This window comes from Dipodomys ordii, unplaced genomic scaffold, assembly GCF_000151885.1.
Source record: "Dipodomys ordii isolate 6190 unplaced genomic scaffold, Dord_2.0 Scaffold72, whole genome shotgun sequence".
Classification (NCBI taxonomy): domain Eukaryota; kingdom Metazoa; phylum Chordata; class Mammalia; order Rodentia; family Heteromyidae; genus Dipodomys; species Dipodomys ordii.
Window position 1 is genome coordinate 7,394,928 of NW_012267288.1, and position 26,140 is coordinate 7,421,067.

Sequence of the window (26,140 nt, forward strand, 5' to 3'; positions counted from 1 at the left end):
TTCTCCATAGAATATGACATCACATGTGGGCTCCTATGTTTTTTACTTTCTTTTTGCCACATAAGGTGAAGTAAAGAATAAAAGCTCTAAAAACTATATTTTGTGTGTGTGAGTGGTTTACACAAAACAGGAAGTGAGAATTCAGCATTAAATTCAGAAATCCATAGACTTGAGGAGGAGTTCATTCATGTTGTGTGTATACTGGTATATAGTATATCAGGAAAATTGTAAATGTTAAAGACTTCTGATTTGGACTTTTAAAGATAGTGAATGTGTTTTCTTTCTAAGCATTCATTTAAAATACATGGATTTTTTTTCACCTAAGTTGGTTTTACAAAATAGTAAATTTTCTATTTGAATGGAAAAACTGGAGTTGATGTAGCTTGATGTAGTTTTGCTAGAAGATCCTAGTAAATGTCAAATAAATGTTCCTAGGATTTGTCTAGTTCAGTTACAGGAAATGTGTAATTTCTTGCATTTGGGGGTTTAACTTAATTTCTTTGACTTGCATACAATCTTGTAGTTCTTATTAATAATAATCAGACATGTAGCATTAGAGAAAGTATTTGGCTACAAACAATAGCTAGTTGTCTCTGAGTTTCCATTCAGTTTTCAAGCCCCCATAGGTCAATTTAGTTGTAAATTGAAGCTGATTTGAGACTCAAGACAATTAAAACGTCATGGTTTCTTTTTTTCACAACACGTCCAAAGAACTTACAAAGTGTTAAAGGTGTTTCTGTCATGGGAAATAGCCCTTTCCCCTTTTTTCTGTCTGCGTAAATATGTTTATACTTTGGCATTAATTAATGCTTTTACATGGGTACAGTCGTTTTCATGTTAAAACCGGATGTGCTATAAAACTAGGCGTAGGGGACTCTAGATTATTTTGTCCCATGGCCTGAGGCCTATTTTAGAAGTAAGTACCTTTGTGCAAAGATTAATTTTCTTATTGTTTTGCTTTTTAAAACAAAACTTGTATGTCATTAGAAAAGTTTGTTTCTAGCCCTTTGATTCAGAGTGAAATGCTACAAAGCTCCACAGTATTCCATTATTCTTATGATAAAAGCTGTTAATAATAAGCAAGAAAAGAAAGCCATTGCTTAATTTTTTTTGTAGTCCTGGGGATCAAATCCAGGCCTCTCTTATCCTAAACAAGTGATCTACTAGATCTACTACGGAGTTGTTCCCCTAACTCATTTCCCTTCCTTCCTTCCTTCCTTCCGTCCTTCCTCCCTCCCTCCCTCCTTCCCTTACATCCTTCCTTCCTTCCATCTTTCCTTCTTTTATTTTCCTGTTTTTCTACTTTCCTTTTGTTATTTCTGTGTATTCAAATTTCTGTCACAAGTTATTCAGTAAAGCACGAAGGGTTAAATGTGTGTGGGCGTGTATGTGCACGTGTGCACATGCATGCACGCACACACTATATATGTAGACATGTATATAAACTTGCCATTTATTTAAACATGTTTCTGAATGGATCTGAGTTCTATTTGAGGCCCAGCAATAAAACTGTGTTTATATTGCAAGTTCAAGTTTACTTGCGTTAGTTCTCTGGAAGGGTGTGACATGAAAAGATTGTGGTTGGGCCACATGGCTTAGGCTGGACTGTGTTTTTGTGAATGGGGGCAGAACTCCAGTTCTGCCTGCTTGTCTTGAGGAATGGCTGAGGAGATCAGCTGTCTCATTCACTGGCAGAAAGAATGACTCATACATCTTCCGCCTTGTTTGGCTCCAGGTCATTGTTACAGTGGATAGAACTGGTTTTAATTAAATATTAACCCCTTTTATACTTGATGTTTGCTTTATTTCTATTTTTTCTTCTTGTTCCTAGTTTTAAAAGAAAATCAGTTAGCTTGCAAAAATGAGTGGATCTTTTATTTGCCTGTAGCTAACCTTGAAAATTTTTTTACGGGTCACTTTTTTTTAAAGTAATGAATATGGTTTTATTTAAAAGTTAAAAATAGGTGTAAAGTAAAGGCAAGCTGTATTTAAAATTGTCTATCCCTGAGGCAAGATTACTTAAGAAAAGGATATTGAAGTAAAAATGAGGGTTGATGTTTCTGTGACATTTAGGTCAGGATTAATATTTTTATAAATTTCTTTACCCTAATATGTATTGCTATGTAGAAAAAATAAAGGAAAAGAAAAGAACACCTTGGATAATAAGCTAGGTAAAGCAAATCTAGCTGAGCATGCAGATGCTCTCCTTTTAAAGCTGAGGTCCTGAGACTTGATGGCAACTTGTCTATTAATGTACAATGAACCGATAAAGCCGCTTCAGCTATTACCAATACAATCTACATGCTTAATCTTCTTGAAAGCCTTTTATTGGTCTTTTGGTATGTATTTTCTCATCTTCTCCTTTCCTTCTCTTCTCCTTCCTCTTAATTACATGAGAGAAACATTTTTATTCCCCAAAGGTGATCATTTAAGCATAGTTTATAAGAGATAATAGCAGGGAAAAAAAACGTTTTTAAAGGGTTGGCCTGCATTGTTAATTTTCAACTTTAGTATGGATCACTCCAAATTTTCAGGCAGCTGTAGTTTGCTTTTTCACAAAATTCTCATGAATTAAAGGGGAGGAGAAAAAAAAAGGAAATGAATGATACAAGTGTGGCAATACTTTGTCATATTTTCCTTGCCCAGATCCAACTTGTGTTTTTAGTTAAAATGCTTTCTTCCCTTTTACTCCAACTTGAAATTAGAGGTATACTTAAGCCTTTGTCTATTTAAGTAGCATGCTGCTTCATTTGGTCTATTCAGTTTCTTAAGATCAGCTTCTGTGAAAATGTGAGTCATATGTTTTTTGTTAAAATTCTGTAATATGTTCAAGCATAAGTGTGAAGTATTTATTCAGAATGTTAAGGAAAGGATTTTTGTACTGAAATAGTACTTCTTATCCTTCTTTTTTTTCTTTTTTTTTTTTTTTAATTTTCTTAACACAGATTGTTAGCATGCAGCTATTTTCTCTGTATCTGTGAGGCATAGTTTCTATGTCCCCTTCATTTGCCAATACATACATATCATCATGGACTTCTAGGTTGTACTTGGAACTGTGGAGTTGGAACTTTGCTTTAGGACATAAGCAGGAAAAAAAAAAGTAGCATGTAGTCTATTCATACTAAATTTTTAAATTACAAATACGTTTTTGCTACTCATTGACTGTTTAAACTATTCCTGCAAGTGAGATATTTAATGTTTGATTTCTTTAAAAGCACAATAATTGCCATGGGTGATCATTTAACACCTCAACAGTTATATGTTTCAATCTTAATTTAGAGAGAACTCTGAAACATCTGGCTATAGTGGGGACAGTGCAGAATTTAATTGCTTACTTGCTATTACTTCCTAAATATATATTAAAATATTTAGATTATTTTTGCTGTTTAATTTAAAGCGTACTACTTCCCTGATAACTTACGAGTCTATGGGAACCATCAAGCTTATGTAATGTCAAAAGACAGTTTGTTATGTCTTTTCTTGTCTCCGGTATAACTCATTAGATTGTCTTTAGTATAAGTCACTAGACGTTGGGATAATAAGCTAAGTTATGATTAAAGTACTTTTTTGTTTTTGACTGTAGAAAAGAAATATTAGCGTATCTGTTACCTTGTTTAAATGTTTTATGGAATCCTTACCAAAATCAAAATATAAAACACGACTTTTTAATATCACTATTAAACTAGTGGGTTTAAATAATTTACCCAAAGTTACATAGATAGCAAGACACAGATCCATTAGTTATCTAGATGTAATACCATTATCACCACCATAGTATCAAATACAGTGACACATGAAGAGAAAACCTTCTTCCATGTATGCCGATCAAATAGGCATTCATTATATCTTGATATTATTTGTCATTTAGTTTCATGTAGTGGAGAAAGTGGTGTTTCTGTAATAAAGTAAAATTTACATGTTTGGGAGGAAGTTGCTAGAAAACAGCTGAGTGTCAAACTGCTTATACTTTAATAACAGGCAATTAGATAGTTATGTTTTAATAATGTAACATAAATTTTTACTTTGCCAAGTATTTCTGTTTTAAAAAAGCACTTCACATAAAGAATAAAATGGTTGGATGTTTATTACAATGTAACTTGATTGCATTAAAAACTTTCAATGTTAGTAAAGTAATTGTAAAATACTAGTGAAGTTATACTAGCTAATTAAATCATACTTAGAGTTAATCAAGAGGATAATTAATTATGTTTTCCATGTTCAAATGAATCTAACTTTCCTTTTATGTAATTTGTATACATAAGGGTATGTATATTTATCCAAACTCATTTCTCTAATGTGCAGTTTGCAATGGGTTATTTCTGTGTCCCAATCAACTGTGATGAAAAAATTTTCAAAGTGAAAAAGTAGCCTTGAGTTTTGGTCATTGTTAAATGCCTTAGCTCCTTGCTATTCAGTGTTTTTCCTTTACTAAAAATAAGGAAGTCATTTGACATTAAAACTGATAAACTAGGAATATTCTTTTTGTTAGTGCTGAAGAGAGCCAGGAAAATATTTTACATGAAAATATGGCATTTGTTTTATTATTTTTATTATGATAATTATAATTATTACAGTATATTACTTGGTTATATGTGACCCAAATTACTGGCAGATCTTGTCATTTTTTAAAAGTTTGTATCATTCCAATGTTAAAGTTAAAGCAAATGTTTTGAAATAATAGTAGTTGCATTTGCCAGGGATGGAACATATCAAAAGTCATCATTTCTAAAAATGCAGAGAGATGTGTGTGCATGCTACACAAGACTGAAAGGAATCATGTTGTTCATTTAGATGGGCTGCTAAAGCTCTGGCAGTGGTGAATTGAAATACCTTTGGCTCAACTCTTGCAAAATAAAACGCTGCAGGAAATAGAAATCCTGTAACTTCTTTTATTTTGTGGCTCTTTTATTTCTATCTGGCAAGTGAAATTGATAGGGACTACACCTGCCACCATATTTGTGACATATTTATGTTTTCTAGCTCACATCAATGGGCCCTTCTGTGTTCCCTCCTAAGTAGTTCTGACTGTCAAGGCCATTTTAAATAGGAGCTTATTGGCAAGTAATCATAGGTTTGATCTCAGCCTAAAAAGACCTTGCCTGACAGATCTGATTTGACATTCCTTATGGCTTGGCAGTTCCTGTCTTAATTTAATTTTTTTTTTTCTTTCTTCAGCTCAGGTACCTGACAATGATGAGCAGTTTGTGCCAGACTATCAAGCTGAAAGTTGTAAGTATATGTAATGTGATTCACTTCTTGTTTCTTTCCTTTCCTTTCCTCCATTCTGTTTTCTGTCTTCTTTCCTTCTTTTTCTTTGGTTGGTTTGCACTTCTGACATTGAGACAATGTCTGTTTTAGCTTGTCATCATGAAGCGATTTTAGATGTCAGCTTGCCACATGAGCTGAGTCACTGTACGACCTGAACAAAGTTTCCAGAAGTGGGCAGGGAAAACCAAGTTGTTTAAGATGCTTCTTCTATTCTCCATATTTGGTACATATCCTTGGAGACAGACCAGGGTGTGATCCATGAATGTGCAAGTGTTTACTTCCATTTTGCCAGTTCGTTCCCAAGGAAAGGTCTTCATGCTGGTGGGAGACAGAGTTAAAATTTGTATGAAATTAGTTATTGTAGAAATTGGAAAAGCTTCTAAACCAAGTGTTCATTGGATTAGGGTACTATTTTATGTTACCTCTTTTAATTTCATTTTTAGCTTGAAACTTCCTGCTTCTAGGTGTGAGAACACAAATGGAAGCAGCCATTGGTCTGTTTCAGGGTCCTTCCTGTGTCCTTTCTCTGACCTTGCTCCCAAGACTACATGACAGTCTTGCTGTCAGGGAATACACCAGGAGTGATTCATGGGATACTTGCCCTCCCTTAATTGCCAAGTGAGCACAAACATAGTTGCCCCAGGGTTTATTGCTGATATTTATACTTTGCCATTCTCCCAGCTAACTGTAGCTACTGACCCGAGAAAGAGTAAGGGAAAGAAGCTACAGTAGTCCTGCCTTCTCTGCAGGGTTATGTACCAAGAAGTTCTGCGGACGTCGCAAACTATGCATAGTTCAGAACAACATTGTGCAGCATATGCTATGCTTTTTTCTCATACTTAATTTATAAATCAGGCACAAGTTACAGATAAAAAGAAATAATAATAAAATAGAAGAGCCTTGGGCTGGTGGTGTACACTTGTAATCCTTGCTACTCAGAAAGCTGAATTCTAAGAATTGAGATTCAAAACTATCCAGAACAGAAATACAGTGAGACTCTTATGTCTAATTAGCCAACAAAAAGCAGAACTGAAGGTGAAGCTCAAGTGATAGAATACCAACTTACCTAAAACAGCCAAAGGAGAGCCTGAGACTCTTAAGTTTAAATCCTAGTGCCAACATGAAATAAACAACAACAACAAAAATTATGACAATATATTTTTATAAAAGTAATTTAAATATTGCAAATTATTTCTGGAACTTTTCATTTGATCATTTTGGACCGAGGTTAATGGAAAGCAGAAAAACAAAAGTGGAACGTCACTTTGGCTATAATGAGGAAGGTTTACATGCCACACTGACTATGACACTGGCCTAACACCTCTTTATTCTGTTGGTATTGCATACCAGGCCATTTATAGTCTCAGATGAAGCTGAACCAACAGTAGAGATGTGTGCTTCCTTACAATGTGTAAAGCCCATATTTACACCATACTCACCTCAATGTCACAGATATTTATATTACTTCAGGTAGAAGATACTTGCTGGAAATGTTTTAAACTTTTGTTTGCTATGTTCCAGTTTCCCAGAGGTTGTGAGAGGTATCTTGGAGATTTTCTTTCCATGTTGCATCTTTTTATCTGTATTTTTTTATCTGTATATTTTTTTTAATCTTACTGAAGTCAGAACTCAGAGCTTCACATTTGGTTTGCTTGCTGACTTGGCTGGACCCTACTAATTGAATTATGCTTCCATCGTGGCTTTTGCTGAATATTTTGGATACAAAGTCTCACTGACTTTTCTGCCTGGGCTGGTTTTGAAGCATGACCCTGTGGAACTCAGTTTCATGAATAGCTAGGATTATAGGTGCTACCTACCAGCTCCTGGCTCTGTGTTCCAACTTTTAGTTCAGCTTGACTGAGAAAAAATATGTATGTGTGCATGTGCATATATATATGCTTGTGCATATATATATATGTACATTATATATATATATATATATATATATATGGTGGTAAATTATGCTTCACACAAATCGATCATTTTAAGTGTAGTCTTCAGTGGTCCTTTGCACATTCACATTGTTGCACTATTATACTATCTCCAGAAACAAATGAAATTTCTGCCTATAAAACAATCATCTCTCATTTCCTTCTAATTACTGTTCCATTAGCTTTAGTTTTGATCTGAGAATAGAATATTTTGTGCTTTTAGATATCTGCATGCTGGTATTTGACATATATTTTCAAGAAACATATCCAGTAGTAATATAGACTTTAATTAAAGATCCTTAAAAACTCCCTGAAGAACAAGGATTAAGGACGGTAGCTATACAAGAGCTCCCTTATTGATTAAAATATGGGAAGGCAACGGGCCATATTGCCAATGTTTCTCTTCCTGGAGGTCACTTAGATATTTCCTAAAAGGTAAAACTATCATCTGAGTAAAATATTTCGTTTGCTTGAGTCATTCATTATACATCTGAAGAAACTGGTAATGATTCCAGTGCAATACTATCCACATTTTCAATACAAGATCAAATGTTGGGGAAAAATAAGTCACTTAGAGGTAGTGGTTTATACCGTCTTGTTTTTCAGTATTTTGTCTGCTTTAGATTTTCTGTATTGGTCACAGTGATATGACTTTTTAATTTCTCTTTTTCCTTCTTTGATTAGTTCCCCTCACTCCATTCTACTGTACTTCCCTCCTCTTTGTGTATTTCTTCTTTCTTGGGGGCAGGTCTCTAAATCCTCTCTTATATTTACATGCTCCAAGTCCATGCTCATCAGTAGGACTCTCTGTGTTGTTGGAAATGGCCTACATTGTTGTGAACCAGTGGAGTAAACTCAAGTCACATGGACCATTAAACATATGAAATGTGCCTTGTGAACTACTGAAATGGCCTTTTAACTTTAGTTAATCTTGAGTACTTTAATTTCAAACATATGTGGATAATGGTTACTGTATGGCTCAATGTAATTGTGAAGAGCTCTTTTCCATGTTCTCACCTCCAGCTAGGTGATCCATCCTTGCAAACCAGAAATAAAAGGCAACATCTCTGGACTACCTCATCAACTGTCAGCTGGGTGTTTGTGTGAAACACAAACTCTATCTACAACTTACACTCCACCAAGCGCAATGTTGTATCCATCGTTTCCTGACCAAAATTTCTCTTCTAATTTTTTGTTTGGTTTCCTAAATTAATGGTATTGCTATCCACTAGGAAAAATCTAAGATGTGTCTTCAGCCACCTCAGTTCTTTATTATAGGTTTCAAATCATGAATCAAGTTGTTGATTCTTCCTTTTCAAAAATTATCTTCATTTCATGGCCTCCACTCTGTCCTTAGTTCCTTCATACCCACATGCTGCCTTGCCTGAGCTGAAATCAACATTTACTTGATTTCTTTGCCTTTGCTTTTCTTCTAACCAACTCTTTGCAGTAACAAGTGCCATCTGGCCTTGTTAATTTTTCCTACAGGACAATGTCCTGTTTCTTGAATTGTTCAGAAAATTCTTCTCTAATCAGGAATTGACTACCTTTGATGTTTTAACTCTTGCTACTTCAGCACCCTCCCTTCTCATTCACTGCATTTTCAATCCATCTAACCTTTTCAATTCTTCAAGCAGATCAGTTTCGGGCAGGTTTAACTTTGCTTTGTTGTAAATTTTCACATTTGCTTTCTGGGCTTAAAATCTTCCCTTTTCATGTTCAGCTTAGACTTCACTCAAGTCTTCCTTAGCCTTTCTCACTATCTTAGACTACAACACTAGCAGGATACTAGAAGCTCTTGTCTTGCAGAATAATATGGATGCATATATCCATCTGTTAAGACTATGAACTCATTGACAATTCAGGAAATACATTTAACATTTCTGGAATGTTCTAGAAACGTAACAAGGGAAATTGTTATCATAATCATAGTTTCTAAGTATTTGTTTTCTCCATATTTTGGAATTATGGATCCCTTTTTAAGATAGAGATGTGTTAGTGTTGCAATGTATGTAACCATAACTGAGAAAAAGTGATGAAACAATGAATGTTTAAGCACACATTTTTAGACCAAAGTAGCTATTATTTTACTGAATTTGTGCCTACTGATAATATAACAAATATGTTTATTGTCTTGTGAGTGAAACATGTATGGGACTTATGAATAAAACATTTTGTTATGAAAGAAATGTATAGCTGGGTGATACTGGCTCATACCTGTAATCATAGCTACTCAGGAAACTGAGATCTGAGGATCCTGATTCAAAGCCTGCCTAGGCAGGAAAGTCTTCACAATTAATCAGCAGAAAGCTGTAAATGAGAGTATGGCTCAAGTGGTACAGCACCAGCGTTGCGCAGAAAAAAATTAGCAAGTGCTCAAGGCCCTAGCTCTAAGCTCTAGTATCTGGGGGAGAAAAATATAAACAAAGGTAAACTGATTTTGGCATAGCCTGATAAAAAGAAAGATGAAATGTATATTTCTGTTGACTTTATTAGACTATTGTTTAACAGTGCTGATCAGCTAATTTCACTGTACTAAATGGAGGGCAAAAGGGAAATGATTTAAAATAGGTAGATTTCTGGATGGAGATTATCAGCTACTGGAATTGAGAAGATATGGTCTTCAAAATGCCTCTTGTAAATGTTTCAGTGGTGTTTGTCTTCTTTGGATAGACAGTTTCTAAATCTAGGCAGAGATAGAAACTCCATCTCCCTGTGAGGCCTGTCTATAAATTCTACAGGATTACTTTCTCAAATGTGAATAATCAGATTTCCTTACATACCTCTATGAAATAAGATTCTTCTATTTTTGCTTTTATTGTTTTAGTCCTTTGATGTCAACCAAAGTTAGCCGAATGAATAGCAAAATTTTGTTCAGCATTGAATCCCAGGATAGATTAGACTAGAACATGTTTGAATATGTATAGAAGACTGAAGAAAACAGCATTCAAAAATGATCAAAGGAAGATAAAATTATAACACTTGGAAATTGTCTAAAAACTTTCCTGAGCATTTCTTATTTTTTATTGATAAAATATTTCCATTACAAATCTATAATACAATACTATTGCTTGCTAACTCTTGAAAAATGCTACATTTTGAAGCAAATTTAGACACTACAAACAACAAAACAAACAATTTTTACAAACATATGCCAGGAAACAAATGGTTTCAATAAATTGCTTATTTTTCGCAACTATATTTTTCATAACTTAAAACACTTTGCTGAAATATGGATTTGCTTTAGGATAGACTTTGACTGGAAGAAATAGAAATATATACCTTCATGGAAGAATTCAGAGCCTTTGAAACACAGATGAACTTTATCTTTCTGAAATACCTACAAATTAGCATGGAAACAGAACTTTTATAACTCATGTATTTAAAATTCAAGTGCATCAATGATCATTCTTTAAGTTATATGTATTAAATTTATTTTGTCACTCTTCTTTGCAAATCTATATTTTCTTGATTAAATCGTTATGTATTTTTATTGTTTATAAGATTTGTATTTCTTAGGCATGGCATAGTAGTTCATACCTGTAACCCTAGCTACTTTGAAAGAGGAGATAGGATGATCGAGGTTTGTAACCAGCTTAGCAAAATGAAATAAAGTAAAATAAAGTATGGAGCTTATCTCAAAGACCAAGCTGGGTGGGGAGGTGTCATACATGATTCTTATCCCAGCTACTTATGGGGAAGAAGTAGGAGGATTTTGGTCTGAGGTCTACCTCAGGCAAAAGCATGAGACTATATCTGAAAAAAAAAATAAATAAAGCATACAGGGCCAGCAGAATGACTGAAGTTGTAGAGTTCTTGCCTAGGAAGCATGGGATTTTGACTAAATACTATTACCACCTAAAACAAACACATAAAATAAAATGATTTATGTTTTATGAATATTTTTGGCCTGTTGTTACTAATCTATATCTTCATACATTTTGTTACTATCTATATATATAATGAATACTTTACTTCTTCTTTTTAAGACTTGATATGATGAGTTTAATACTGTGCTGTGCTTTTGTTTTTGTTTTTTAATACGTAAAGTTCTAAGGCATAACACGTATCACTGTAGTTAGACTTATCCTGTCTACTTCAAGGATGAATAGTTCCACGTTAGGCAAATGTCTAAGATCCAGGTAGTGAACTCTGAAAACTTGGGAAGAGTCTGTTTTCTTTGTGAGGTGAACATGATAACCACTACACTACTGAAACCGCGCTAGTCTGTTTCTTTTGTGTTATTCTCTCTCTCTCCCTCCCTCTGTGTCTTTCTTTCTTTCCTTTCTTTCTCTCTTTCTCTTCCTTCCCTCCCTCCCTCTTTCTTTCTTTCTTTTTTCCTCTTTCTTTCCTTCCTTCCTTCCTTTCTTTTTTTCTTTCTTTCTCTCTTTTTTTCTTTTTTGTCATGGATCCATATCCTTCTTTCCAGTGATAAACTTTTTATAATTATATCATGTAATAAATACAATTCTGGTACTATAACATCTTGATTTATCAAGCTGTAATTGACTTCTTGCCCTTTTAAGACTGATAAGCATTTTAACAGGTTTTAATTAGTTTACTGACAGTATTGAGTTCTACCTGAGTCCAGTAATCTTATTCTTCCAGACATAAATATAAATCTTTGGGAGACTTGTTCATTTCTAGAATTTCTTATCCTGTGAGAGTTGACATTGTAGGTCTGAAATTCTGCTCCCAAATCTCTTAGAAGTCATATGACTCTGATGCAGCCTTCCATGGCACATAAGATTAAACATTTTGCTTAGGCTGCCAGTGATTTGAACTGTAAAATAAAGACAGAAATATCAGCCTTTTATAATTAAGCAGATGGACCCTGCTATTCTCCATGGTCCACAAGTTATTATATGAGACATAATCAGTTTCTGAAAAATATGTTTAAGCACAGTAGTGAATCAGAAGATAAAGTCTATAAAAACCTATATTTTAAGTTATTTTCTTGTCTTTGATCTTTATGCTAAAGTTTTGCATATTTTCCAACTCTGAAGACATTTCTCTGTTCTTTTTCTTTTTTTCTTTTAGCTTTGAGAGTCCTTGCCGATTACAGTCGTCTGACATACAAAAATCATTTCTAATTTAGAAGCATAATTAGTAAATTGTAAATAGTCCACTGCTTATTAGAGAGAACCAAAGCACTGATGTCCCTACCCTGTGCCAAGTTTTTCTGGTAGAGATTCTGGTCAGAAGACAGTCTCTTCTTCCATTGATTGGGGCAGTTGTGCTCTCTTTCTATGACACCATACAACAAGGTAGAAATTGGTTTCGGTGCTGGATTTTTTCACAAGGAATGCATTTTTCAAACCAAAATGCCAAATCAGTAGCAATTCTGCGGTAATACCACTTACAATATGCCCCATCTCATCTGATTTCAGAAGATAAGCAGTGCTGGGCATGCTTTGTACTTAGAAAGGGGAAATACTGGCAAATAGACTCCATCTTTCAAGAAGTTTTGTATTAGGTAATCTAGGAGTCCATTAAGTTTAATAGAAGAAACAATCTAAATTATATTCTTTGGATGTGTCACTGAATCTGTATTAATTTTATTTTGAGAAGAAGCTTACTCCCTCAGGTGCAGGCTATATGATGAACTTGTGATACATTTTGCACCCTGAAATAAACATTAGGAAAATGTAATTCAGAGGCCTTGAACTCAGGGCTGTCTCCGAGGTTTTGTGCTCAATGCTAGTACTCTACCACTTGAGCTATTGGCTTCTTGTGGGTTATTTGGAGATAAGGGTCTCACAGACTTTCTTGCCTGTTTGGCTTGGAATCCTCATCCTAAGATCTCAGCCTCCTGAGTAGTTAGGACTACAGGCATGAGCCACTGACACCTGTCTTTAGTCATAATGTTAAATTATGCTCTAGTAGATACTAAGTATTTTCATTTTACCATTTGTCTTGTGAAGATAACGAGGTGAAAACAAGAGAAAGAAAGAAAGAAAAAAGAAAGAAAGAAAAGAAGAAAGAAAGGAAAGAAAGACAAGGCAAAATTCAAAACCATGTAAAACTGAGGTTTTTATACAACTAAAGTAAAAAGAATATATTTCAAACCAAGTCATTAGCCTTTTCTTTCCTATTTTCTTTCTTTTAATTTAGCCTTTAGTGTATCAACCCTTCCTAGCAATTGACTTCTAAAGTGCTTAAAGAAAAATGTGTCAACCAATATTTTCCACTCATCCTGACTATAATTAGTAATAACTTATTTTAAGAAAAGTGATCTGTGCCTCTGATTGAAATCCACTCAATATTTAACTATATTGTTATGCCTTGATTGGATTTATTACATCAAACAATATTTGTCGGGAAAATCTAGGTAAGAGATGAAGATGAAAATTTATTTACAGAGCCAAACACTCTACTAGCCTTCCCCCCAATATTTTAATGATTTTAACATAAATACACACACATCTCTTTTTTTAAATTTTATTTTATTTGTGAACATACTGTACAGAGGGGTTACAATTACATGGGCAGGATAATGCGTACATTTCTTACCAAGCATTGCAGCCTCCTCCTTTTGTTTACCCTTCATCTCCCTTCCCAGCCTCCCCCCTCCCTCCATAGACATCTCTTGTGATATATGCAAAGGTGACACAATACCAGCAGTTGAAAATAAGGCCAAAGCAATGACATTGTTTTATAGAATATATGAACTTCATGAATCAGATATAAAGAGGAAATAATAGGCAAATTAATCATGCAGAACTTTATGTCATAATCATATACTCAGTGTTTATTAAGGGCTGTTATTTTTTCCCCATTTTCCCTCATATAACAAGAAACACTTGCATAAGATTTGCATATCTGCTTTTGCCTGTTATTGAATTTTCATTTGGGTAATATCTCACTAAGTAAAAATGTTAGTTTGATATGGTTGCTTTTTTAAATCTAATGAATTATACCCCAACAAGAATTGCTTGTGTCTGATAGTAGCTTAGGGTAATTTTTGACAATATATCAAGGGTAGTGAAATTAAAAATAAAAATGGCTTATTAACCTTTAAATAGGGAAGAAAAGATACTTTCGTAAATGGTTTTATATGCAAACTTTTGAATATTTTTAAAATTTAGGGTTGAACAAAGATACTCCTTTTTATCTGTAGTTGTTTCAATAAGGTTATTCAGAACTTTGTTTCACAGTTATTCATCGCTACTGGTGTTGCAGTTTTAAGGAGAGATTTTAATATTCTGTAAAAAAAGTTTTTGAATCATAATAATTCCTTTTATATCTTACTGAGCCCAATCTTGTATTGATTGATTGATTGTGTGTGAGTGTGTGTGTGTATGGTTTCTAGGATCAAATCCAGTTCCTTGTGCATGCTACACTAATTCTCTACATTGAAGCACATCTATAGCCCATTTTTGTCCATATTTCTGTAGTTAATATCTGACGACTGTGTTCTTACAAAAAAGACTTATATTCATAGACTTTGATTTTGTGACTTACAAATGAATATTTAACAGTGGAAAAAATTTCATGTTACTTGAAAGATTTTAGTTTAATGTATTATTGAGTACATATGGCTGTACTATAGTCTGCACTGATGCTCCTGTAAGTTGATTCATAAAACAAAATACTTTTTCAGCTCAGCTCTGTTCTAGGCACATTGCTGAATCAGCCAGAAAAAAAAATCTGCTATGATGGAGCTTACATCTAAACTGAATTTCAGTGCTGAGTGATGTGAAATTGCACATGGGGGGGGCGGGGAAAGCAGCAGTTGTCCATAATTATTGAGTATTGATTATATTCCTCCTATTAGATTTTACAGAAAATATGCGTCAGTCCTTCTTTCTTGTTTGCTGTGTGCATGTGCGCATATGTGCATGCTTCCATGTATGTTTTAGTACCAGAACTTGAACTCTGCACCACATGCCCTTTCTTGAATACTTTGCTCATGGCTGGCACTTGGCCTGTCTAGGTTTTCTAAACCATGTGCATTTCTAAAGCAGGTGCTTTACCACTGAGCTCTAGCTCCAGTCCTATGCACTATTATAACATCAACTGTTGCTACACACAGAACATACTCAGTTCAAATGTCATTATTCTTCAATTATCTTAATAAGAATGATCAACTTCGATGTGGAAAAATGCTTTATATATATATTCCAATTTTAATCCTCTTTTGATTGGCTTCTACAAGGTTTGTTCATGTCCTGTTTATCTTTGATTCAAATGTTGTAGGTATGTTGGATATTGACTTGAATTGAATGACTAGCTTCTTGGGTATTTACAATCTTTTTTAAGTTTTTAACATATTCATGAGTAGATGGTTTCAGTTGTTTGAAATCTAATGCAAATATCTGCTTTTATTTTCCTCTGTTTTATTTTTCTTTGAGAGATAATGGAAAGGTGTTTGCACTTATGTAACATTAGATCTAGACCTCTGTGATCAGATTAGAGCTCTCTAATAAATGCTATTTGATACTCTTATCTCACAATATATTCTCAGTAGTCTCTGTTTTAGCACAAATACTCTGAGAGAATTCTGTATTGTTCTCAGTTTATATAAAGAAAAATCCAGGGCACAAAATAATCAAATCACTAAAGCGTGTGATAAATGAAATTACACAGCTCAGCTCTCCAGCTCACAGTTTCTTGCTTGGTCTGTGGATATCTTTTTCCTTCTAGGACAACCAGTAATTAGACAAATTACAAAATTTCATAACTGTTCCACTCCGAAGAAATAAAAACAAAAACAAAAGTAAATGGTGAAAGCTGGTCATGTTGCTCTGTGTTTCAAACCTTGCCTGGCATACCTGAGGTCCTGGGTTCAATTCCCAGCACCACTCCTAAAAGGTAAAAGGGAAGAAACAGCAAACATATCTGATTAGTAAAAAATGTCCTTCACACAGACATAGATAGGATTTGAAAAAAAAAAAGTCTCATTGAAGTACAACAGAGATACCAAGAGCATCTTCCAATAGATGTTTCTCACCCGGATGATGACCTCTTGGGTCAAAGGCTCTGATGAAACAAAATGGGTGGACCTGCTTTTTGGGGACTTTTCCAGTTGTCATGTGGGCTACTCTGCTTGCATTTCTCTTCCTCCAAGATTGTTCTCTTAATTATTCAGAATTTGAGAGATATTTGTGATGACACCACATGGTGTTTATGCATAGTCTTTGATTCCTGAAATATTTCAGGCACAGCATATTTTTTCTCCCGGGGGAGAAGAACTATTTGGGCAGAAGTATTAGAAATACTGCTAGTAGTAGTATCAGCAGCCTTGATTGAATTACTACAGTAGTAGTAAATGCTCATGGAAATCTCAGGTGGGAGTTTTGGTAGCTATTATAATTTAATGATATGAAGGTTAAGTGTATATTACACCTATCTGTCTGTAGATCTATTTTTCTATCCATCTGTCTATATTATCTATCTATCTATCTATCTATCCCATTCCAGAGATTAGACCCATGGTATCACACTTGGGAAGCAAATCCTCCAAATCAGTATTCAAATCTTAAAGGTAAAATACTGATATCCAAAGTGCTTGGACTCTCTCTGGCTTAAAAACAAACAAAAAACAGATTATGTGCCCTTAATTGGGTGTTTTCATCATAAAGTTTTAAAAAAGTCCAAACCAAGACACTTTGACATATTAGTGACTTTTTCTTTATTATGAATTCTTTATTTGTGTTGTGGGAATAAGACTTATATTTGCCACCCATTTTCTTGTTAAAGAAGATGACTTTTCAGCTTCAACTTCATGATCACAATATATTTCTTTAATATTCATTGTTTTTTCTATTGCTCATTCTTAACATTTCTGTTTTATTTTTTGTTTTTGGGTCCAGTCGTGGGGCCTGAACTCTGGGCCTGGGCGCTGTCCCTCAGCTCTTCAGCTCAAGGCTAGTGCTCTACCAATTGAGCCACAGCACCACTTCTGGCTTTTTTCTTTTTGCTTATGTGGTGCCTCAGGCATGCAAGGCAAGTGCTCTACCACTGAGCCACCTTCCCAGTCTTCATTGTTAACATTTCTATGCTGACATTTCAACCTAGAGCATGGCATGCTTTTAGAATTCACTGCCCTGGTAGAGAGACAGTGAAAGTTGTGTCAGACTCCATTAGGGCAACAGGACTTGGTTAAAAATGGTTCATTCCTAGCAAGATGTACGGTGTGCATTGAAGCCAACCTCTCAGTAGTGTAAGCTTTCCCTTTGAAAATGGCAGTCATGCTGTGAAGTGAACTTTTTCTGCTGTTTGAGGTTGTTTTTCTCCATCTTCATGGACACAACAGTCTTATTATGTTGATTTGATTTGACTCTCCAATTCTTGGCAATGGGGCCAGACTGTCAGGTGATGCTGGTGTCTCTATTCACAAGTCTGCAGGAAAAGTCAGTGCCCTGGGTGTCACTGCTCTGCTTTTCTGAATGTTTTTGCCTTCCTAAGACTATCGCCCTTTGTAATTTTTTTTTCTTCCAGGGTAATCAAACCCTGTTTTCCTTTCTGAAAGCTCTACTCTCATTCACAGTTTTATGGCAGATTAAAGGCCTGTCCATTAGAAGGTTATCAGCTAGTCAATAAGTTCAGTCATTCCATCTTGTGATAAAGCTACCTCATTGATCAAAGTGGAAATATTTAGGTCCTTTGCTTTTAATGGTGATTTCTGAGGGTCTGGAGAATGTGCTTATGGGTTTGTGGACTCCTCATATATTCATAGGGCTTTGTGTGTGTGTGTGTGTATGTGTGTGTGTGTGGTGTGTGAATAAGTACATGTGATTACACATACAATTGCCTCTGTCTTAATTTTGTATAAAATATTGTATCTTCCTTAAATTTTCTTGGTAAATTCTAATCAACAGTAACTCTCCTCTTGCCATATCTATATTGTTTATTTGTTTGTTTGTGAAGACTGCTGTCCTAAACCTTGATGCAAAAATTCAATAATATAAATAGTAAAACACACATGAATATTGGAAAATCTATTTTATTTCTTATTAACTGTGTAGTTCAGTGAATAAAAGTTTTGCTAAACTTTAGCATCTTTATTTTGACAAAATTCTTGTTGTCTTATGGCTTTTCTTACAATGAGAAATAAGTTCAGCCAATAAACACTCACAATCCCAAGTACTGTGGTAGGTGCTAGAGACTGGAATTAAAAAAAAAAAGATAAAATACCCAAGACTAGTAATAACACAAATCTCTTATATCTGTTTAGCATTTTATGGCTCACAGACATTCTACATTGCACTTCTCACAAAACAAGCCTGGAATGTAGGCAGCACTGACAAGACTCATCCCAGTTTAGGGTGGCTCCCTAATACTTATGGTTAGTGCATGACTGTACCACCAAGACCAGGCGACATTTTCTATTGGGTACTTTCCAGCAGACAGCTAGTTTTTTGTCCATTAAATTGCTGTGATATACATTTGTATGTTTGTAGAATGAATAAAGGAAGTGTGGAAATTTTACAAAATGTCCCTTATTTATAGAATTCTTCTAAGTTATAAGGTGAAAAGCAGGGTTGCAGTGTACTCAGACAGTATCCCAAGTTCCTTATTTCTTTATGGAAAATCTTCATCCTCATGCTTTGAATTGTAGAAAGGTGATTAAATCCTATGCATACATAGGTATTCAGCTCCAGGAATACAGAATGTTTGTTTAACAAAACACTGATGCTCCCAATAGGGAATTTTTAAATTTTGATTTGAACACTGTTTATCTTTGGCCCAGTCATAATTAGGCCAAAAACATCTGCTAATATTTGCTCAAATTAATTGAACATGACATTTGGCATTGCATTTTTTTCTGGTAATACTTTTTACGAATACTTTTATGCTTTTTTATAGTATTAATGTTGTAGACACTAAGCCGTTTAATGTAAACATGAGGAAATTCACCTAGGAGACTGTAGAAGAGCAGAACAGTGGTCATTTGCATTTCATTATTTTTGTTACTAGATGTGTGACTTTGTGTAAGCACTGAGTCATTTGGACTCAGTTTCCTCCTTTACGAAAAGAGGAAACGAGTATTATCTTACCCTCATTGATTTGGGTAGTAAATAAATTTGCATTTATGTTTGTTAGTATAATATATTTCTTTATATGAAATATGTAAGAATTATCTTTGGCACATCAAAAAGCACTGTATAAGCTTATATTCCCTATATAGTATATGAAATATATCGCATATATTTCATATATATACAGTATATATCATATATATGAAATATATATAGTATATATACATATATTATATGAAATATAGTATATGAAATATACAAAGCATACCATGCATGCTATATCACAAATTCATTCATTTTGGATCAAGTTTCCTTTCTGTATTATGCTATTGTTTGTCATGTTCAGGAATTAAACCTATATTAACCATACTATAGATGCATAATACATCTGTGCATAATATAAAATGGTTGTGCAGATGGTACCATTTTATGTGGATCATATTTTATGTGGATCATATATCATCGTTGATGATATTGTCAGAAAGAATTCACAATGTTGGTTCAAGCCTATTGATGCTTTGATTATAGCTATTCACAACAAAGTTTAGCTCGAAATTAGGCTTGAATATGGGATCAGTTACCATCTTACATTTAAGATTATGAGTTATGAATTCTGCTTGATCAAGGGCACACTAATTTGTGAGTCTGGCAAAATTGCTCACATCTTCAATGTTTTTGTTGATTTTGAGGTTGATATACTCATTGAATAGGAAAAAAGTGTTGATTTTTCAATTAAGATGCAACCTTTACAATGCAAAGCAATAATAATTATAGTGTTCACTCAACCTGAAGAAAAAATTTTTCTCACTCAATAGCAATAATCAAGATGAGAACTACATTAGAAGGGTGCTAATTTTATGAATGTCCTTATTTAAATAATAAAAAATCCACAGGACCCTGTAATACTCCTTGCAATGAAGTGGTATTCAATTTTAGATGTGGCCTTCTAGAAGCCCATTTGAAAAGAAGCCCACTCAAAAGAATTGGTTGCTTAAATTGTGGATGACCACAGATCATCCTTATAAAACAGCTACTTGTCCAATAAATCAGTTATTAAGAAATCACTTTTCTTCTAGAGGACTTGAGGCATGTGACCCAATATATATATATCAAGAGTTAGCACAATCACTCTTAGATTCTTGTCTTTCTAGCTTTCAAGGAAAATCAACAGTGACATGAAAGCAATGGTACAGCAAGTGATTCTGCGTGATGAATTTAAGCAAACTAAATTTTAGTTTTCTTCCCTCAGAATGGAATTACTAACATCAGCATATTATTTAACATTAATGTTTCACTGAAATAACTATTAGTCTAAAAGGCAGCATGTGAGTGTTGGGGTCTAGCATACCTACATTCAAATGTTCCTTCTCCACTTTACCATTTTTTGTCTTTTTTTTTTGAGCTAATTGCTTCTAGTTTTATTAGTAAAAGGTGAAAGTAAAAGTTTTGAGTAAAAAGGGAACCAGTTATTTCCTTGTGAAGATTTTTAGCAAATAAAGAATATTGGATAACTCATTCACTTTGTAGAAGTAAGACATTATCAATATATACTTAACTTATGAAATGTTTTCAGGCCAGAGAATATGAAAAGGTACATCAGTAATAGTAATGATTCAGAATAGCAGTGAAAACAGTACAGTTGAAAAAAAATATGATTCTATTTGATCTAGCAATGAAAAAGGTTAGTTTGTGAAGTTATCCTGCCATCATAGTTATCTTTCCTATACAGAGATATCACTTATTGTGTGTATCAGCCTTCTTTTCATTGAGCTTCACTATCTACTTTAAAAATTTGTTATATTACCACATATTATACTAATACATATTATTATATTACTATTATTATTGTGTCAGTACTTAGTTTTTCTACTCAACGATGGCATGCTACTAGTTGAGTCACACTTCTACTTTTTTTTTTTGTCGGTTGTGGGGCCTGAAATCTGAGACTGGGCGCTGTCCCTCAGCTCTTCAGCTCAAGGCTAATGCGCTACCACTTGAGCCACAGCGCCACTTCCAGTTTTCTGAGTAATTTATTGAAGAGTTTCATGGGCTTTCCTGTCCTGGCTGGCTTTGAACCGTGATCCGCATATCTCAGCCACCTGAGTAGCTAGGATTACAGGTGTGAGCCACTGGTGCTGGGCAACACCTCAACTTCTTGATGGAAATAAGACTCACAGACTTTCCTTCTTGAGCTGGCTTTGAACCAGCCAGATCTGAGATCCTCATGAGTATATACGATTACAGTCATGAGCCACTGGCACCTGGCTTCGTTGCCAACTTGAAAGGAGCAAATACTACATATGTAGGAGCATATATATTAGAAACTTGGGTAAGAGATTGTTTTTTCCCTAGTTGGTGTGGTTGGTTGTATATGCACAATGAGTTTAATATTTTCTTTAACTATCATGTTTGTGGCTCCCCATGAAGTTTTTTTAAAAAAAAGGTTCTAGAGAGCAAGCCACTTGTCAGCTATAGCTTTAAATTTAGAGTTATTCCATTTTAGAGATTATATGCATCGATTACATAGTTATAATGTCAAGATAAACATACATAAATATTAAAATATTTACTTATGAGACTTAGTTCTTTGACATAAAAATACGTTAAATAAGAAAAAAAATTAAAAACATGTTTCCTGCCTTCAGAAAGCACAGAAAGGATGAGTAGCATGCATGCATAATCCTAGCTACTCAGCAGATGGAGATGGAAAGAATTGTGGTTCAAGGGGAGCCCAGGCCGAAAGTCAGGAAGACTGCATCCCAGCAAATGAATCATTGTGGTGGTTCCTGCCCAAGGTCTAAGCTATTTGGGAGATCATGACCCAAGTCTACGCCTGTACAAAAACATGAGGATCTATTTAGAACCTCACTAAAGAAAAAGGTTGGGGATATGACTCAACTGGTACAACATCTTCCTAACAAGTGCAAGACATTTAGTTCAAACCTTAGTATCACCAAGAAAAAAAAAAGCTTCAAAGGATTTGGGATGTGTCTGCTGGGAGTATATACTCAATAGGTAGGAAATGTTGGTAGCAGAGCTGAGACTCTGGAATCCTCCAAGTTTGGTTGTATACCCCATCTACTACTTTCTTCCTTAACAAGTCACTTTAACTTCCCAATACTTTTTTTCCCCATCTTTCCAAGAGGTTTGGTAGAGTAAGAATATAATGAGGATAAAGTAATTCAGAGCAACCATCATTATCTACACAATTATTAATGTATTTACCACAAAGCTACTATTTGACTATCAATATTTCAAACATGAAATTCTGTAGGTACTTTTTTTGTAAGTGATCAATACAGACTGGAGTAGTTGAGAAATGTCTCATAAAGAAAATAAAGTATGTCTAGAATTAGAAATTCAGAATCACATGCCCTGTAATCCTAGCTACTCAGGAGGCTGAGATCTGAGGATTGCGGTTCAAAGCCAGCCTAGGCAGGAAAGTCTGTGAGACTCTTATGTCCAATAAACCACTCAGAAAACCAGAAGTGGTGCTGTGGCTCACATGGTAGAGCGCTATCCTTGAGATGAAGAGCTGAGGGACTGTGCCCAGGCCCAGAGTTCAAGCCCATGACCGACAAAGAAAAAAAAAAAAAAGAAAAGAAAAGAAAAGAAATTCAGAACCATGAAGTATTAAAAATGGCATGAGCCTAGAGATCATCCACCCATTATTTCTGTGTTTGATGGCTGATAATCACTAATGCTTATCTGGTGCTCTGTGGATTAGACATTCTTCAGCTTATTACTTAAGGCATTCAGTTTTTACAAAATCCTAATTTGTTAGGTGTCCAGTAAGAAAGGTATCTAGGTAAGAAAATTGCCTTAAGTAGTTAAATACAGGACTAAAAGCCATTGGTTGGAGACTCCCTTAAGAGCTGTATTATTATCTACTTTGCTATGTAGCTTTGCAGATAGATCCTGCTCCAAGATTAGGTTGTCACGGGATGTTTTCCCAAGGTGATAAATAGTGCCCAAGTAGTGACTGGAGTGGAAAGTAATCTTTTCAATATATTTGTGCTTACTGCACATCAGTTGACATTTCAGTGACGAAGAGAGAGATTCTGTTGCAATGGATGAAGACCAATGATTAATTTTTCTCTTTCAAGGAGATTGGGAATAGTGTTTCAACACAGAGTTGTTCATTGGATAATGCATGAATGTTTCATAAGTCAAAATAAGCCTGTTTCTAACATATTTATAAGATGATTTTTTTGGTTGCTTTGTATGTCTCTCCCCCACGGTATAACCCCTGTTTTCACTGTATTTGATGTTGGTATAATTTAGGGAGGGGAAGGGAAAAAACCAATTGTTTAAATAGGGATACAGTAGACCCATTGCAACAATGACATGTACAAGATGTTATGTCAAAAAACAAACTTTACAATTTTGGCACTGGGCGGGGGAGGTAGCAGGGATGGGAAGGGATGGGAAGGGGAAACAAAGGAGGAGGCAACAGTGCTTGATAAGAAATGTGCTCATTACCTTGCTCATGTAATTGTAACCCCTCTGTAGGGTATGTTCACAATTTAAAAAATAAGCCAAATTCAGAAGATGAGCAAAAGAAATCAAGGTATATTTTTGGGTTCTCCAAAGAACAAATGAGCTATCCAGGAAAGTTCTTAGGACAAAGAAGATACCGAAGAAGTAGAGAGAGGAAATACAAAGATTATTATCCATGTTATAAAGATTTTTGATACATATAATTTTAGCATATAGGCACACTAGTAGTTAACAATATTTAAAATGAATGTATACTCATGATTAATGTCTTTGGGGAATTTTATAATTTTTGTCAGTGGAACCCAAAGTGATTAATCTAGGAAATATTCACTGACTAAGAATTTTTGCACACATCGGAAGGGAAGAGGGAAACCAGATTTCCTGTGACTGCCCTTTGCATCCCAATGCTCACCCTCAATTTACAAAGATCCCATTTACTTCAAAGGGGTTAAGAGGAGAATGCAAACCAGACTTCTGATGTTTGGGATCATATGGTGATTGTGCAGGTGGCATCCATGTGCCTCTCCAAAGCTGTTGTTGTTGATGATGATGTTTTTGTTTAATATTTGGAAGGGGAGCAGAACATCCTTTCATCTTCATATTTTTTAGTTTCTTGGAACTATCAGTTACAAAGAGAGCTATATCCATCTTCTTTGTGTGTAGAAGCCCTAACGTAAGCTGCTACAGCAACAGCTGGGTACAGTATTTGACACACCTCACAGCCAGCATACATCTGGAGTGATAGTAGATGGACTGGCAGAGCCTCACTCTAAAGAATTATGGTGCAAGAAATAAAAGAAAAATTAAAATGTTCTCTAGGGATAAGTCTATTATTATTATTATTATTATTGGTGCCTGGGATTTCATTGAAACTCTGGGCCTGGCCACTGTCCCTGAATTCCTTTTGCTCAAGGCTAGCACATTACCACTTTAGCCACAACTCCACTTCCAGGTTTTTTGCATAGTTTCAGTGGAAATAAGAGTGTCACACATGTTCCTGCCCAGGCTAGCATTGAGTAGGATTGCAGAAGGGAGCCACTGGTGCCTGGCTTGGGTAAGTCTTAGTATACATTGCATCCTGTTGGTAAACAACAGTGTTGTTTGTAGTTACTGTCCTATCGTTCTTTTTGATAAGTAAGTTACAATTACCTCTGACTAATTTATGATCTCAAACAGGCAGCATAATACTTTTCATTGAAGAGAACAAATATCCAACATTCTTAAAACACTAAATTTAAGTAGACTGATGTAGCATTACATAGAATTTTGAGAATTTGAGAATGTAGTGAAGCCTGTTACATATGTGAAAATGGAATTAGGTAGCTTGAGGGGATAGGTGGGGTTAGGAAAGATGTGAGAGACCAGTGAGAGAGGTGACATTGATCAAAACACATTGTACTCATAAACTGACACGGTGAATTGACTCCCTTATATACAACTACTTCAAGATTATATACATATTATGCATATATATGTATACACATACACACACACATATATATATATACTTATTTAAAGAATGGAGTTAAGCAGTAGAATAAGTGTTTGGAGTATACATTTAAAAAGAGATATCCACTTATGTAGACTTTACACTAATAATCACATCTTTAAACTTAAGAAATATAACATGGATTTGTGATAATATTAAGTGAAACTTATAAAGCACATACAGAAGCTACTTTCCAATTAGTGCCTCTTTTCATTATGAATGACATTAGAAGTTGCATGATGCAAGATCAGGCTGAAGTGACATGTATTTTTGATGTCAGCTCAATACTCTCTGCCCAAGACAGAAGTAAAACGATTTGTAATGTTCAAATTTTATTGCTTCTGTGCTGCAACTCTCTCTTTTCCAATAACACCTGTACACCACTGCTGCCTGTATGCCTTATATTTTATATCTGACATGTTAATCTAATTTCTTCTTTGCAGTTTAGCAAGTTAAAGTAAAAAATATACATTGGAATTTTGCTATGATACTATTGCTGTGGAGTTAAATTTAGTACCAGGTGAGGTATCTTGATTCTTGATTCCCATCAGACAGGGGTTGGTGCCTGAGGGATCAGAATGTCAGGATGCCCTCTCTCTCTGTCTGTCTCTGTCTGTCTCTCTGTCTCTGTCTCTCTGTCTGTCTGTCTGTCTGTGTGTGTCTCTCTCTCTGAATACTGGGGCTTGAACTCAGGGCTTGGCATTGTCACTTAAGACATCTGCCACTGAAGCTAATCCTCTACCTCTGGCTGTTTGCTGGTTAACTTCATTGGAGATAAGAGTCTAGGACATTGTTCTGCCTTTGTTGGCCAGAATGCTCTTTCTACATGAAACTTGTCCTGTAACTCAGCTTGTGGGAGGCTTGTGGGAAGTGTAACGGAGAGGCTCTAGAAAATAAGAAAGAAAGAAGGAAGGAAGGAAGGAAGGAAGGAAGGAAGGAAGGAAGGAAGGAAGGAAGGAAGGAAGGAA

At 34.9% G+C, this 26,140-nt stretch overlaps 1 protein-coding gene across 1 annotated transcript in view; it reads left to right on the forward strand.

The window, feature by feature from the left end:
• Etv1 (ets variant 1) overlaps positions 1–26,140 on the forward strand; it is a 93,842-nt gene that overhangs the window by 6,913 nt on the left and 60,789 nt on the right. Inside the window, exon 5 of the mRNA XM_013023999.1 lies at positions 5,176–5,229. Coding sequence (XP_012879453.1) covers positions 5,176–5,229 — 54 coding nt within the window. The remainder of the gene's footprint in view (positions 1–5,175; positions 5,230–26,140) is intronic.